Genomic DNA, 13,861 nt, shown 5'->3' on the forward strand with positions numbered 1-13,861 from the left:
GCCTGCCTGGGGCACCCTGTTGAGCCATGCCCCCCCACCTCCAACAGGGGCACTTTAGGGTCTTAGGGTTCTTGGTCTTTCTCATTACCCCCACCCCTCCATCTCATGTGGACTTCCCTCTCCTCAGATGGCACATGAGAGGTTCCAGGCAGGGCCTGGCCCTGTGGGAGCACTGACAGGCAGGCTAGTGGGTGGAGTGGACAGGGAACCTGGTGTCTTGACCTCATGGGTCCTCCAGCTGGCTCCCCACCAAGCCTTAGCCCCGAGGTGTGAGGCAGACCTACTGCCCCAGGCCTCTTGTGCCTCTCTGTAGTGACTCATGCCCAGGGCTGCTGTGTGCTCAGCCCAGGCCGCCCGGGCACTGCTGGCCCTGTGAAGACTCACAGCCCATGCGTCAGTGCTCAGCTGTGGGTAGGGCTTCAGAGAAGGATGCCTGGAGATGTTTGAGCGGGACCTGAGGGACAAGCCTGCAGAACAGGCTGGGCCTTTTCCCAGTCTCTTAGCTCCCACTGGCCCCAGGAAAAGACAGTTCTGCTCCACAGCCCTGAGACAGGGTCTCCTCAGGGGCCAGTCTAGCTCCAAGGGGGGAGTGGTGATGTCTGCTGGTGGCACTGAGCCTTTGTGCCAGCCCTGGTCCTGAGATGGTCCAGTGGCTGCCCATTTGGAGAGGGAGGCCAGGCTGGGGTGGGGGACAACCTCTTCTGCTGACAGAGACATTCCCGCTGGCAGAGACGCCCAGCTACATCGGGAAGTCATTTCCCCAACAGCATCCATAGCCACAGCCATGGGCCTGGGTGGCCTTGGTGGCCTCAGTGGGGACAATGGACAGCCTTGGTGGCACTGGTGGGGACAGCGATGCCTGTTGGGTCTTGTCCAGTGCCAGGTGCTGGACAGGCCATGCAGCTGTGTGACCACTCTTCTACGGGTGGTCTGGTGGCCCAGGCAGCAGCATGGGTCCATGTTCCTGGCATCTGTAACCAAAGTGGTCCCTGTCATGTGGCCTCTGCCCACTGCTCTCCAAGAGTCTTAGGACGAGGGACAGCTTCCATTTTGGGGGGAGTACCGTGTGCTTTCGAGACTTGGTTGCTGTGTCCCCTTGTTGCTGCTCTGGGGACGAAGGGAGAGCTTCCTGGAATGGCTGTGGGTGGCATTTCTCCCTTCACGCCCCTCCCCCAGGACAGCGGTCAGCAGTCAGCCTTTAGCTGGCCCTAGGTAGGTCCCGGAGACAGGTCACTCCTGGTGCTTAGCTGACATCCACCCGGCACCCCGGCTTCTGGGCACAGCTCCTGTGCCTTTATGCAGCCCTGGGACGAGGGAGGGCCCGAGGGCCCCCCCAAAGGAGGATGGAGAGGGTGGGAGTCTGAGGGGCCTCGTTCCCGAGCTGGAATCCCAGACCCGCTGACCCGCAAGGCTGGCTGCGATGGCTAAGGTGGGCTGAGTGTGGGGCTTTTCAGAGGCACAGCCACTGCCACCCAGGAAGGGCTGCTTTCTTTCTCAATGTCACCCTTTCCATTGTTCTTATCCCCCCAATCCCCAACCCCGGTGACTCTCTCCCAACCCCACCCATCCCTTCCAGTTACCAGGTTCCATCTTTACACTTCTGCGTTGAATATGGAGACTGTAGTCGTCCACCCTTCCTGAACTTTCTGTTCCTCTCTGCCCCTCTCTGAACTCCCTCCCTCCCTCCTTCTCCACAGCACATTTCTCAGTATTTGCTTTGTTAAACTACAGATTCGTTGTCCAAAGGAATCACAGCTTTGCCGGCCTCCTCTACATAACACCATACTTGAGATGGTGCCTGTATGTAGAAATGCATGTGACTCTGTGTATGGTAGGCTGTGCCCTTGGGCAAAGCAGGCATCTCCTGTAGCCCCAATCCTGCCTCTCTCTCCACATTAGTCCTCCCTATTCTCTAGCCCTGTTCTGCATGCTTCTCAGACAGCTTCCTTGCAGAGTCTGGGTCCAGGGCAGGGTGTGTAGTTTAGTGCGCCCCCTCCTCCCCCCCCCCCGCCACCACATTGCGTCTCTCAAGCTTTCCAGTTAGTGCTGTGGTCTCTCTCCTGCCAGGCTGCTTGTGTCCTCCACCAGGCCTCCCCCCCAGGGCCTCCCCGCCTGGCCAGGATGGCGTCTCTGCTTTGGTTTCTCTTCTGTGTTGGCGGGGATCTCATGTTTGTGCATGTGTGTCTGTGCAGATGTTTGCATGCGCCAGTGTGTCTGTGCGCGCCTCTGGCTGTCACAGGCTGTGCGTCTGTCTGCGCCTTGAGTGGGTGGCTGCACCCGTGGGTCTGTTTGCACACATGTGTGTGTCTGAATGAGAGTTGCCTGTGTTTATGAGTGAGTGGGTCACTCGCAGTCTGCAGTCTGGGTCTGGATGGATCTGGGTCGGGGAATGCATGGGGCGGGGCCTTGCACCACCAACTCAGCCCCCTGGGGGTGGGGCGGGGCGGGGAGGGGCGGGGCCTTGACGGAGGCCGGGCGTCTGAGGATTTGGCCTTTACCTGCAGGGGGCGGAGGGAAAGCTGAGAACATAAAGGGGGGCCAGTGGCTCTGAGGGAGCTGAGCTGACCTAGCAGCCGGGCTGGGCTGGGCTGGGAGACCCGAGAGCAGAGCACTGATCTCTGAGCTCCATCGGCTCCAGCAGCCCTGTGGATCCAGACCAGGCATGGAGGTGTCCTGGGGCCGGGGCTGCCTGGCTGCACTCTGGTGGCTCGGGTGCCTGGGGAGCCTGGCCAGCGTCGCAGGCACACACTACCGCTACCTGTGGAGAAACTGCTACCCGTGCCACCTGGGCCAGGCCGGCTACTCCGTGAGCACCGGTGACCAGAGGCCAGGTGGGCGCTGGGTGAGCAGGGGCGGGTGGGCCCAGGGCTCTCCCTCCCCAGCAGATTTCCCTTTGTTTTCTTTTTCAAAGTTTGTGCCAGGCCTCTGACAGCCGGGCACTGGCAGGAGTGGGGTGCGCTGTGCCAGGCACACAGCCCCCAAATCGGGGAGGACTGAGCCACCGTGTCCCAAGGAAGCAGACAAGCAGACACTGCCTGCTCCAGGGCGGGCTGCAGGGGGTGTTGATCTTAAGAAGAATGTGGGGTGTGTGTGTGTGTGTGTGTATGCATCCCATTACGGGAGTGTCCTCTGACCTCTATGCCAGCAGCTTGGGGTCAGGCCACCGGACAGGCCAGAGTGGACCTAGGGATTCCTGAAGCTGGGGCTCCTCTCCAGGGTCCCCAGAGGCTTGGCCCTTTGGGGACTACATGTGGGGGTGTGGCCGTCCTTCCTGCCTGCTCACTGCTGGGCCTCCATAGGTCTGGCTCACTGGGGTCCTGAGAGGGCCCTGGAGTGGGGACCCCAGCAGCTGTGGGGAGCAGCTGAGGGGAGCTGCTGGGTCTATCCTGCCCCTCCGCTCCTGGGCTCTGGTTCCTGTGCTGGGCTAGCCTCCCTCCACGTGACTGCTAGGAGCTGGGTACCCTCAGGAATGTGAGGAGGGGGTGTGGTGTGTTTGGTTGCCAGTGAGTCATTTCTGAACCCCAGGGGGTTTCGCTAGCCATCCTGTCCTCTGAATGGGGAAAATCCTCCCTTGTGTCCAGACGACAGCTCCTCTCATGGTTTGGACACTCAGCCAGCTGAACACAGATCGCCTCAACCCCAGACAGCCCTCTGCTGACAACCGGGCTGATGTGGCCCTGCACCAGGGGTGGCCCTGAAGGCTGTGGAGCATCCAGAGGTCTTTGGGCTAGGCCACCTTGCCCTGCCCGGCCCTGCCCTGTCCCAAGGCAGAAGGGGAGGACCCTGGAGTGATGGAGCAGGCTTCCTGGGGCCTATGCAGGACAGAACACGGCCGACTTGGTACGGGCAGAGCCAAGTTGCTGGCAGGTGTCCAGGTTCCCTGGGTTTCCGGAACCTGGGGAAGCTTAAAGTGGCCTTTGGGGTGGTTTCCGCAGAGGCAGCATTGGCTGCAGGCCAGGCCCCCTGTCCGCCTGGCTGTATGTGCTGGCTGGAAGTAATAGGATCCGGCCAGGGTAGTGGTGGCCCCAGTCTCTGGAGTAGCACTGGCTAAGCAGACACAGGGCTCCAAGAAAATCCGAGCCAGGTGGGCACAGGGATGCCAGGGCCAGCATGTGCTGCCGCTCCTATCCCGAGCCAGTGGCTCCTGGCACAGCCAGTAGAAGAGCAGGAGCACAGGGCATCCCTGGGTAGCCCAGGCCTGGCTGTTCCTTAAGATGGCCCTGCCAGCACTTTGCTTCCAGCAACACAGCCCCTCTCTGGGGAATCCCCAGCTGTGCTTGAGGGAGACAGGGCACAGTTTGCCCCCCCAGGCACCACCTAGAACTGAACCAGTTCCAGTCTAGCTCTCTTGGAAAGTAAGGAAGGGGTGGTCTCGTTCCTCACTCCACCCTCACTGGGGTACGCGCTTTGCCTGGGGCTCTGGCCCCCTTGTGGTAGAAGGAGGGCATTGCTGCTGGGGGCTGAGCAGGGTGTGTGTGTGTGTGTTGGGGGGGAGGGGTATGCAGGCTCAGTGTCTGCATTGTGAACTGTCCTGGATACACACCCAGGACAGGTGAACCTGGATAACCTGACTTCTAGACCTGGCGGGGGGTGGGTGAGGGGGGACAGGACACCACTGCTGTGAGCCCTCTGGTGGGCACAGGGGACTCAGGCTGGATCTGGAGGCCAGCTGGGAGGCAGCAGATCTCCACAGCCTGGGCCTCCAGGACTTGCATTTTGCTGAATCAGAAAAAAAAACCCTCCTGAGACAAACAGCCGTGTGTGCTGTCTTTGTGTCTTATGACTGCTGTTGCCAGTTATCCTGAAAGCAGACTGACTGCCTGACAGCTCTGGAGGTCAGTCCCCCCTCCTCTCCCTCCCCCCCACTCTCCAGGGAGAATCTTTCCTTACCACTCCAGCAAGGAGAGGTTGCCTGCATTCCTGGGCTCTCTGCCTCCTCTTCCAGCTGAGCCAGCATCTCAGCATCTTGCAGCTCTGGACCTCTGCTTCATCCTCACATCCTGGACTCTGACTCCATCTTCCTATGTCTCTCTTGTAAGGCCCCCCAGCTAATCCAGAATAATCTCCCCCCACTCCCCCCCACTCATTCAAGATCTGTCCCTTAATCCTGTTTGTAAAGTCCCCTTTGCCATGTAAAGCTCTGCGGTTGCATGCAGACATCTTTGGGGGATATTATTCTGTCAGCTGCACCATCTACCTCTCCTCGGGTCATTGTCAAAGCCATGGCCGTGTGCTCAGCCCTCCTGGGTCCTTGGAGCTGCCTGAGGACAGCTTTAACTGCTACCATGTGCCCTGTGGGATGGGCCAGCCAGGGCTCAGGTCTTTTAAAGACATCTACAGAGGATCCTGGCTCTCAGGGCTGGAGAGGACCCCACCTGGAGGTGGGCCAATAGACAGGCCCGGGGGTCTGGGGTGAAGGGGGGTGTCCTGAGCCTTTCAGCCTTGAACCGTCCTACTGGGTCTAGGTGCTGCCTCTGGCACTCAGCAAGTGGGGATGGGTGCTGTAAACCATACCAGGGCTTCTGTAATCCATTTCCATCCCCATCACAGAGTGTCCCCTACTGAGCAGGCAGCCAGCCTCCACATAGCAGAGTTGGGGGCAGGGAGAAATTGGGGTGAGCATGTCAGTCCCCCCTGAGGGGTGACCAGGCCCTCTCCTCACCTGGAGGCTCCTGGGGCCAAGTGTGGCTTTTCCCCAGGTAGTATGAGATGTACCTTGATTAAGGCGCCTCGGTGGAGCTTTGAGAGCCCCTCTTGCTGCTGGGTGCAGGGCCCAGCTGCTGTCCCAGTCCTCGTTTGGGGCTTGGCTCTGGCTAGGAGGGTTGGCTGATGAAGCTGTCATCGGGCCTGAGTGCTACGGGAGGACTCTGGTGCCCCCACATGGTCCTCACCTCTGCCTTTGCTCATTGGCGTCATCCTCCCTGTCTCTCCGTGGCTCCTGCCCAGTCATCAGAGTCCCTCAGTGTGCTCAGGGTGCCACTGGTACCTCAAAGCCATGGCCATGCCCTGAGGCCCCAGGCCCCAGCTGCTCGGAGCTAGTCCAGACACGGTGGTGGAGGTCACAGCTGGTGGCAGCCTCACCACACACAGGTGTCCTGCCTGGCTGTACTGTGGTCCATCTACTTCAGTCTTTGGCCCTCCCTGAAGCCCACCAAGGCCTCGAGAGCAGGGGAGAGGCCAGGCCAGCCTGAGCCTCTGCACAGCTGCAATTCCCAGCTGCGGAAGGTGAAGGCGGGATCTGGGCTTCAGGGAAGGCTGTTCTGCAGGTCCCCATTTGCATCCCATCTGCTTCCATGCAGCACTTCCCCTGGGGCCATGGTGCTGAGGGCACAGAGGCCCCCCCGCAAGAACCCTCGACCTTGGGCTCCTCCTGGCCTGTGCCTGCCCACCCAGCTGTAGGCAGAGATTCTGCCCTTGAACCCCAGGGCCAGGAGGTCAAGGTCAACCCTTCTTCCTGCCTCTCTGCTCCTGCACTGCTGTGGGGCTTTTCAAGCAAGGCTTCAGATCTGACTCTCCTACAGGCATTTTGCAAGCGGTGGGAAGGCCATAGAGTGTACAGTCCAGGGCTTCTGTCCTGGGATGGTAGCCATGCTACTCTTCCCATGTGGCACCAGGAGCTTTGGGGAGGGAGGATTTGACTTGTCCTGGGGCTGCCATGATGTTTTAAGCCTGAGGGACATTGTTCAAGGCAGCAGATCCCACCCACCTCCCACTTTCTCCATTGCCTGGTGGGGGTTCATTTCACGAGTCTCCATTTTTTCTTTCTGGGCTCAGAGCCCCAGGACAGGGGGGCTGGTCATGCCCTGGAATGTCATGAAAATTCCGGCTTCCAGTAGATGGCTGTGTTCTGTGCTTAGCTTTGAGGTCCCAGCAGCCAGGGCCTCTCCCCATGAGCCTGCTCCCACGTTCTGACTGACCCCTAGGTGCCAGCTCTCTTCCCCCCGCCCCCAGCCAGGCCCACTTGGGGAAGGCTGGGCAGGGCCGACTTGGTCTGCCCTGGCTCAGGGGGTGTGGGCTGGGGCCGGCAAGGGTGACAGGCCTGGCTTGAGAAGGGGGTCGTCTTGGGTCCAAGCTCCATCAGCTCCTTGAGAGATGACTCCATCCTACCCTCCTCCCCCCAGATGTGGATGAGTGTCGCTCGCACAATGGCGGCTGCCAGCACAGGTGTGTGAACACCCCCGGCTCCTACCTCTGTGAGTGCAAGCCTGGCTTCCGGCTCCACACGGACGGCAGGACCTGCCTGGGTAAGTGTCTCCTGGGGCCCCCAGCCTGGGTTTGTGGGCCTCTGCCGTGCCCTACTCTCTACGGTGCTGTGTCCAGGGCTGGGTTTTTGCCCTCACAGGCGAGTCCTGACCAGGCTGGCACTGGGCTGAGAACTCGGGGGCATGGAGGGAGGGTTCCGTGTTCATCACCAGGACTCCAGCCCGGGGTGCGGTGGCTGCCATGGAGTCCCGGCTGGCTGCATCCTGCCTCTGGGCATTGCACTCCCACAGGTAGAGGCTGAGGTGCTGGCAAGCGAGAGGGCATGTCTGTAGGCGCTGAGTTATCCAGGTCCCCGTGGTCTAGGTGGCTGTCGGTCACACCGAGCCGGGCTGGCCTGGGCTGTCTGCAGTGACTGATTCACACCTCTAAGACTCAGGGAGATCCAGGCCATGCTTGGATGAGAGGGGGTCAGGCAGCAGGAGGCTGTTCTTGGCCTGCAGAGCGGGCCTCGGGGGTCTGAGGTTGCAGGCTGGGATCAGGTCATCAGGACCTGAGCCCTCTGGCCCTCAGGTTCCTCTGCTGTGGGGAGTGAACCCAGTGGTGAGATGAAGGCTAGCCTGCTTGGGAGGGCAAAAAGGAGGTCCAAGGTCAGGTCGAGAAAGAGGCTGCAGCCCAGCGAGGCGGTGAGCCGCTGCCCCCTGCCCTTACCTCTGGCCTCCAGGTCCTTCTCTTGGGGACTGTGGGGGCACCCGGGGCCCCTTCTTTCCACTGTAGAGATCCAGCCTGGGCCAGAGCTGGCTCGGAGGGATGCTCCTCCTTGGCTGCCATGTGGCTGGCAACCTGCCAGCCTGGGGGAGGGTGCTGAGGGGGGTGGACTCTGCGCACATGTCTAGGCTGCTGTCCCCAGGAGCCAGCAGCTGCTCTGGGCAGGACAGTTGGAGCAGATGTAGGAATGTGCTGCATTTCAGAAGGGCTAAGGCCGGGCTGACCCCAGCCAGCTACCTTCTGGCACTTTCCGGAGCCTGTGGCCAGGGCTCTTTGCCTTTGAATGGTCCCTCCTGGTCCCCCGTGTCCTCTTGGAGAGGTGGCACTGGGCAGAGGCATGTCTTCCCTTCACCCTTGCCCTCAGGCAGGGTGCTCTGTGGAGAAGGGTGGCATTGGGGCTGGTAGGCGGATGTCCCGCTTGCTGCCAGCTGGCCTTCCCAGTCCCCAGGGCTGGGGTACTCTCTCCATTTTGTGCCCACCACTTCTGCTAACGAGGTCCTTCACTGAGATGCCCACCAAAGGATCGAAGGCCAGGATGGGTGAGCCACTGAGGCACAGGGGGGCAAGGAAGCTCTTTAGGACTAGCAGTGCCCTGTGGCCTGGTCGTCCCGGCCTGTCCCGTCCAGATGGCCTCTCACTGTGCAGCGCACATATTGGGGATGGAAGGACCGTGGTGGCTGCTCAGCGGAGCCCCTATGCTCAGGATCTTGTGTTCAGGCCTCAGAAGTCTGTATTTGTGATGTGGGATCACTGTAAAGGGTATTGCAGGTCAGACGTCAGGTCCTCGGATGTGGTCCCCACAAGCCTGGGGGGGGCGGGGGTTGTAGGGGTATCACAGCTCCTCCAGCAATTCCCAAATACCGGGCCCCCATTTCAGTGAGTGGAGATCAGAGCCTCCTTAGTGTTAGCTCCTACTTCCCTTTCCCATCCAAGGGTCCAACTGGGACCCACTGGACGTTGGCTGGACACAGAGACCTCAGGCTGTCTCTCTTGACAGCAACTCCCAGGAAGGAATTACTCTATGGAACCTTCTAGAACACAGGACTTCCCGCCACCTGCCCCCACCCCCTCCCAGCCTATGGCCCAGTCCATCTGGGGAAACACCTTTCCTGTGGCCACCCTTCCCACACCTCCCTAACATTTGACCCCTGAGGCGACCTCTTTGCAGTCTGGGGTGTTGGCGGTGGGTTCTGTATGTCTGGAGTTCCTGGCCACGTCTGGGTTTGTCCCCTGGGTCCACTGGGTGCTGCCTTCCTGGTAGGCTGCTGCAGCTCAGGGTGAGAGTTGTCGGGGGGACAAACCCATCCTTCCCAGTCTTGGGGTGTTGCTACATCGAGGTCCTGGGGGTGTGGGAAGACCCCAGAGGAGGCAGTGCTGGAAGGCAGCCTGGAAATGCACTTGGGTTCACCTCCAAAAGGTGGGGGGCGGGGGGAGAACAGGAAATGAGCAAGCGCCAGCCGACCCTCCCTTCCCCAAGATCTTATGGAAATAAAACCCAGAAAGGTTTCCGTTTCCATTCTTAAACATGCAAATTTAGAAGAAGGACTTTGCCGTCTGGCCCTGTTTGGCCGCTACCCCAAGGAAAGCAGGGTCCCCAGTGTGGGTTCTGGGATGAGGCATTGCTGGACGTCCCTCAGGGATGTCCCTCCTCTCTCTGGGCTGACCCACCTCCCTGCCCACAGGGACAGTGGCCCCTGCCAGTTCCTTTCCCCAGCCATGGAAAGTGGGCCTGCTCAGAGAAGTGGTTTGGCTAAGCATCCAGGAGTGTCAGTCCTGTTTTTCTGTGACATCTTACAGAGCAGCAGAGCACAGAAAAGTCCTTGGGTCATTTCATACCTTGTGCACCGAGCCCTCCATCTTCATGTGGCGGGGGTGTCAGGGCAGGCACCTGCCTGCCTGGAGGTTCTCAGTCCCCTAGACTTTGAACTTGGACCTGGCACACATGGGGCCAGCCTGAAGGGCCCCTCCAGGTTTAGTGCCCTGGACTGGCTCTAGAATAGAGGTGGATTTCTGGTCTCCTCCTGCTCTCACATCTATTGGCCCTGGCATGGATGTGCTATTTGCATGTGTGCCTGCTCTCCACCTGTGTGCCAGCTGTGTGCCTGTGGCAGCGTGTGGTCCTGGGCAGACTCAGGCCTGAATCAACCCACCGGGGGCTGTGAGGGGCTGTGAGGGCCTCCAGCCTACCCCCTCAATTCTTGTCAGAGGGGGAGGTTCTGGAGGGGGCTGCTTGGGCCCTAGAGGCGTCTGCTGGCAGTGACTTAGGGCCTGAGCCAAAGCCACAGGCAGCCAAAATGTGCAGACTGCCAGGCTCATCTGAAAAATTCATCCCTGAGCAGCCACAGATGTGGCGTCTCTGGCGCTTCTCAGCCCTCCACAACCCCGTGTAATTGCGCACAGAGTTCGAGCACAGGCTTCCAGGTCTGCGAGGCCCTGCTGAGCAGGGAGGGAGAGGTGGGAAGCATAGTGGCTGACTGTCCCACGGGCCCGCCCTAGGCCATGTGTCTGGGAAAAGGCTGCACCACCTTGGCCTTGGCAAACCCAGATGTGCAGGCAGAGGCCAAGTGGACGTGCTCTCACCCCAACCCAGGCAGGCCAAGGGCACAAACCACATACCCTGGGCTGGCTATAAAACCCAGCAGGGAAGCCCAGGGCAGCCCAGCCAGGCATGCAGGAAGATGGAGCGTCACAGGGTTAGTTGAGGTGAGCTCGGGGAGGACATGGGCGCATGGAGGGGCAGAAGGAGAGGAGTCCGAGCTCACACCTTGAGTCTGGCAAGTGGCATCTCTTACCAGTGACGGGCCATCCATCTTGGAGGGGAATGGATTCATTGTCTCCACCCATTAAAGAAGTAAAAGGCAGAGAAGTGTTTAAGTTTATTTGGAAGTAAAGAAAGCCACAAGAGAAAATAGCAAAACTTTCCACCCCTCCGAGGGCCGTTTTCACCGCTGGAGGCTCCTCGCCTGTCTCCTGTCTTCCTGGGCTCTGTGCAGATAACGAGATGGTGTGTGCAGACGCCATCCCAGCTCTTTCCACTGGTGAATGGGCGCCCAGGGCACTATGGGAAGAAGAGGCATTTGATAAGGAGCCCAGGCACCATGACGGGCTGGTCTGCCCCAACAGCTCCCCTTTCTCTCTCTCTTGGTGGGGGCCTGCCAGCTAGATGCTGCCTAACCTCTGGAACTTGGCATCTGATGGGCCTGACGAGTGAACCACCTCAATAGCCAACCAGGCACAAACACGTTCTCTAGAGAAACGAAAGTTAGTGATGTTCGTGTGACCTCCACAGTCAGGTGCGTCTGGCTGGGTGGCAAGTGGGTGTGTAGGTGTTAGGGGTGTGTGAGGTGGGCCTCATCTGCCTGGCCTCCCCCCATGCAACTCTTGTGCAGGGTCTTTTCCTACTGCTCTTCAGACTCGTACCCCATGGTGCGTGTCCATAGGTGGAGGCCGTCCCATGCGTGTGGTGAGCGGTGGTAAGAAAACGAGTGCCAGGGCTGCTGGGGGCAGGGGATGAGACCCCTCCCTGCCCTGCCATCCTGGCCCTGCAAGGGGCCTTCCTAGGAGGAAACACTGTGGTGGCCACACACTGACCACACCACAGGAGCCAGGAGCCACAGCAGACTGAGGGCAATGATTACAGAAACCTCACCACACCAGTGTGGGCCCAGTTCACCCTCCAGCCAGCCCCGAAGCACTGGGCTGGGCTGGAGGCGTCAATACAGCCGGCCCTGAGCTCTGCTCACAGCAGCAGATTTGCCTCTTGTCCCAGGGCCTATGGCAGCTGGGCTTGTGATGGCCTGGAGGTCCCACGGCCCAGGCCTCCTGCTGTTCCCACGGTGGCTGCACTGTGGTCCTGGCGTGGGCCCTGACTCCCTTTTCTAACATCACATACTCAAGGGTATAGAGGTTGAGACCAGTCGAGTCCCTCAACCCTGCAGGAAACGTGTTTTCTGTACGGTCCCAGCTCCTACTCCAAAAGCCCCATTCCTTCTCTGCACCTCACCTGACCCGGAGGAGTGGTGGTGTGGCGACTCCTGTTGTCAGTAGGTGGAATTGCAGCCTTGCTGTGTTAGAACTCCGTGGGGCACTGGGTGGGACAACTGTGGTCAGGTGTCTTGGGGTTCAGATGGGTCTATTTTGATAAGACTGGGCGGCTTAAGTGGCATGAGCTTATTTTCTAGTTGAAGGACTTCCAGGTTTAGCTGCTGGCCATTCTGGACCCTGGTGAATTTGGGGCCCTTTCTGTGGGACTTCCTCTCTAAGTGCAATCCCAGTGGGGGCTAGAGCTGCTAAGCACACATTTGGGTGGATATAAACACAAACACAGAGTGTCCCCAAACTACCATCACTTGAATCTGGATCTAGGGGTGGGCAGGGACCTAAGCAAGACCCATTAGAGAAGGCTCCTGGTCTTGGATGAAAGCGAGAGCTCCAGCAGGATTGGCTTGTGGTTTCCTGTCCCCCACCTCGTGCAGGCCTTTCTCTTTACGAGAATTCCATTTCAGTGTAATAGAAGTGAAAGCGGAGATGTGGGTTTGTGGGGCCAATTGATTTACTGATTGATTTTTGAGATCCTGCCCAGTGATGTAGCCCAAACTGGCCTGCAAGTCTCAGTCCTCTTGCCTCGGGCCCCCCAGTGCTGGGATTCCAGGCATGAACCACCACAGCCCACAGTGTAGCCAGCTCTGTGAGCGTGTGCTGAGGGCAAGAGGCAGGCCGAGGGGCCACTCTGTTCCTCCCTTTCTGAGGGACACTTGAGCCCTGCTCTGGGCTCTGATGCACAGAACCCAGAACCAGGTGTGAGGCATTGGTTTTCGGCCTGGGCGGGGGTCTATAGACTGAAGCTCAGAAATGAGGGGGGGAGGGAGAGGGAGCGGACGCAGTCCTTGTCCCTAGGGCCTTGTCACACAGAGCCTGGCCCATCCCAGAGCCACACACTCCAGCACCGTGGAAAATCTGCCTTGCTCAGCTTTCCGGGAATCCACGCAGGATGCATGGGTGACGTTGGCCTGGCTCCTGGTGGCACACAGCTTGGGAGCATCTGGATATCACAGCTCTGCGGCCCCAAGGGTGATGAGCGGATAGGCTCTGCCGGTCCAGGGCTGACAGGAAGGCTGTGCCCTGCTATGTGGCCCCGCCGGATGAGGGACAGCCCCTCTCCTGCCTGCCCTGTCACAGCCCCCGGGTCCTGGTCATCTGAGGCGCCTGCTTCCCTGTCCGGGCCCTGTGCCCCTTTCTGTCTGCCTGGCTCTGCCAAAAAGAGCTTCTGGTTTCTATTATACATCCCGAGCAGGGACGCACTTGGTGTGGTGAACACAAATAAACAGAGCCCCCAGGAATGTGGGGCCGACGCAGGCCGCGCACGGCGCAGAGCCTGGGGAAGGAGATCTAGGCTGAGCCAGCTCAGGTGAAGCTGGCTGGGCCCGGGGCTGCACAGCGCCTCTTGTCTGCTCTGGGCAGAGCTGGGAAGGGGCCATGGGCTTGGCATTGAGTACTGCTGCCGCCATTCCTCCTTGGACATGCTGAGACCTCACTGCTACCCCAGCCTCTGGCTTTGTCTTGGGGGGGACAGAGGGACCCCACCAACACCCCCCACACCACACGGGGAGATGGCAGTTTTGTTAGGAGACGCTTGCTCTGAAGGAAGGCAGACTCTGTGCCTGGCCTTCTCAGAGCCCCGAGGCAGCTCACGTGTTCCATGCTGCTGCCAGCACTGTGGCTTCGGAGCGCCTGCCTGGCTGTAGTGCCAGTCCCAAGCCCAACTCGTGTGTAACCCAAGTCCCACGCAGAGACAGTGCTCGGGAGGTGGGAGGAGCTCCCATTCCGCCTTAGTGACAGGGCTCAGGTCTGCTCTGGACCACACTGGCTCAGGCTCCGGGGCGGGCAGCGGTGC

General features: G+C 60.0%; 1 protein-coding gene across 1 annotated transcript in view; it reads left to right on the forward strand.

The window, feature by feature from the left end:
- The window catches only part of Megf6 (multiple EGF like domains 6), a 73,428-nt gene that overhangs the window by 39,954 nt on the left and 19,613 nt on the right, over positions 1–13,861 (forward strand). Inside the window, exon 6 of the mRNA XM_090334035.1 lies at positions 7,122–7,244. Within this exon, the coding sequence (XP_090190161.1) occupies positions 7,122–7,244 (123 nt within the window). The remainder of the gene's footprint in view (positions 1–7,121; positions 7,245–13,861) is intronic.

The sequence above is a fragment of the Megascapheus bottae genome, chromosome 6 (assembly GCF_031878675.1).
Source record: "Megascapheus bottae isolate mThoBot1 chromosome 6, mThoBot2.hap1, whole genome shotgun sequence".
NCBI lineage: Eukaryota > Metazoa > Chordata > Mammalia > Rodentia > Geomyidae > Megascapheus > Megascapheus bottae.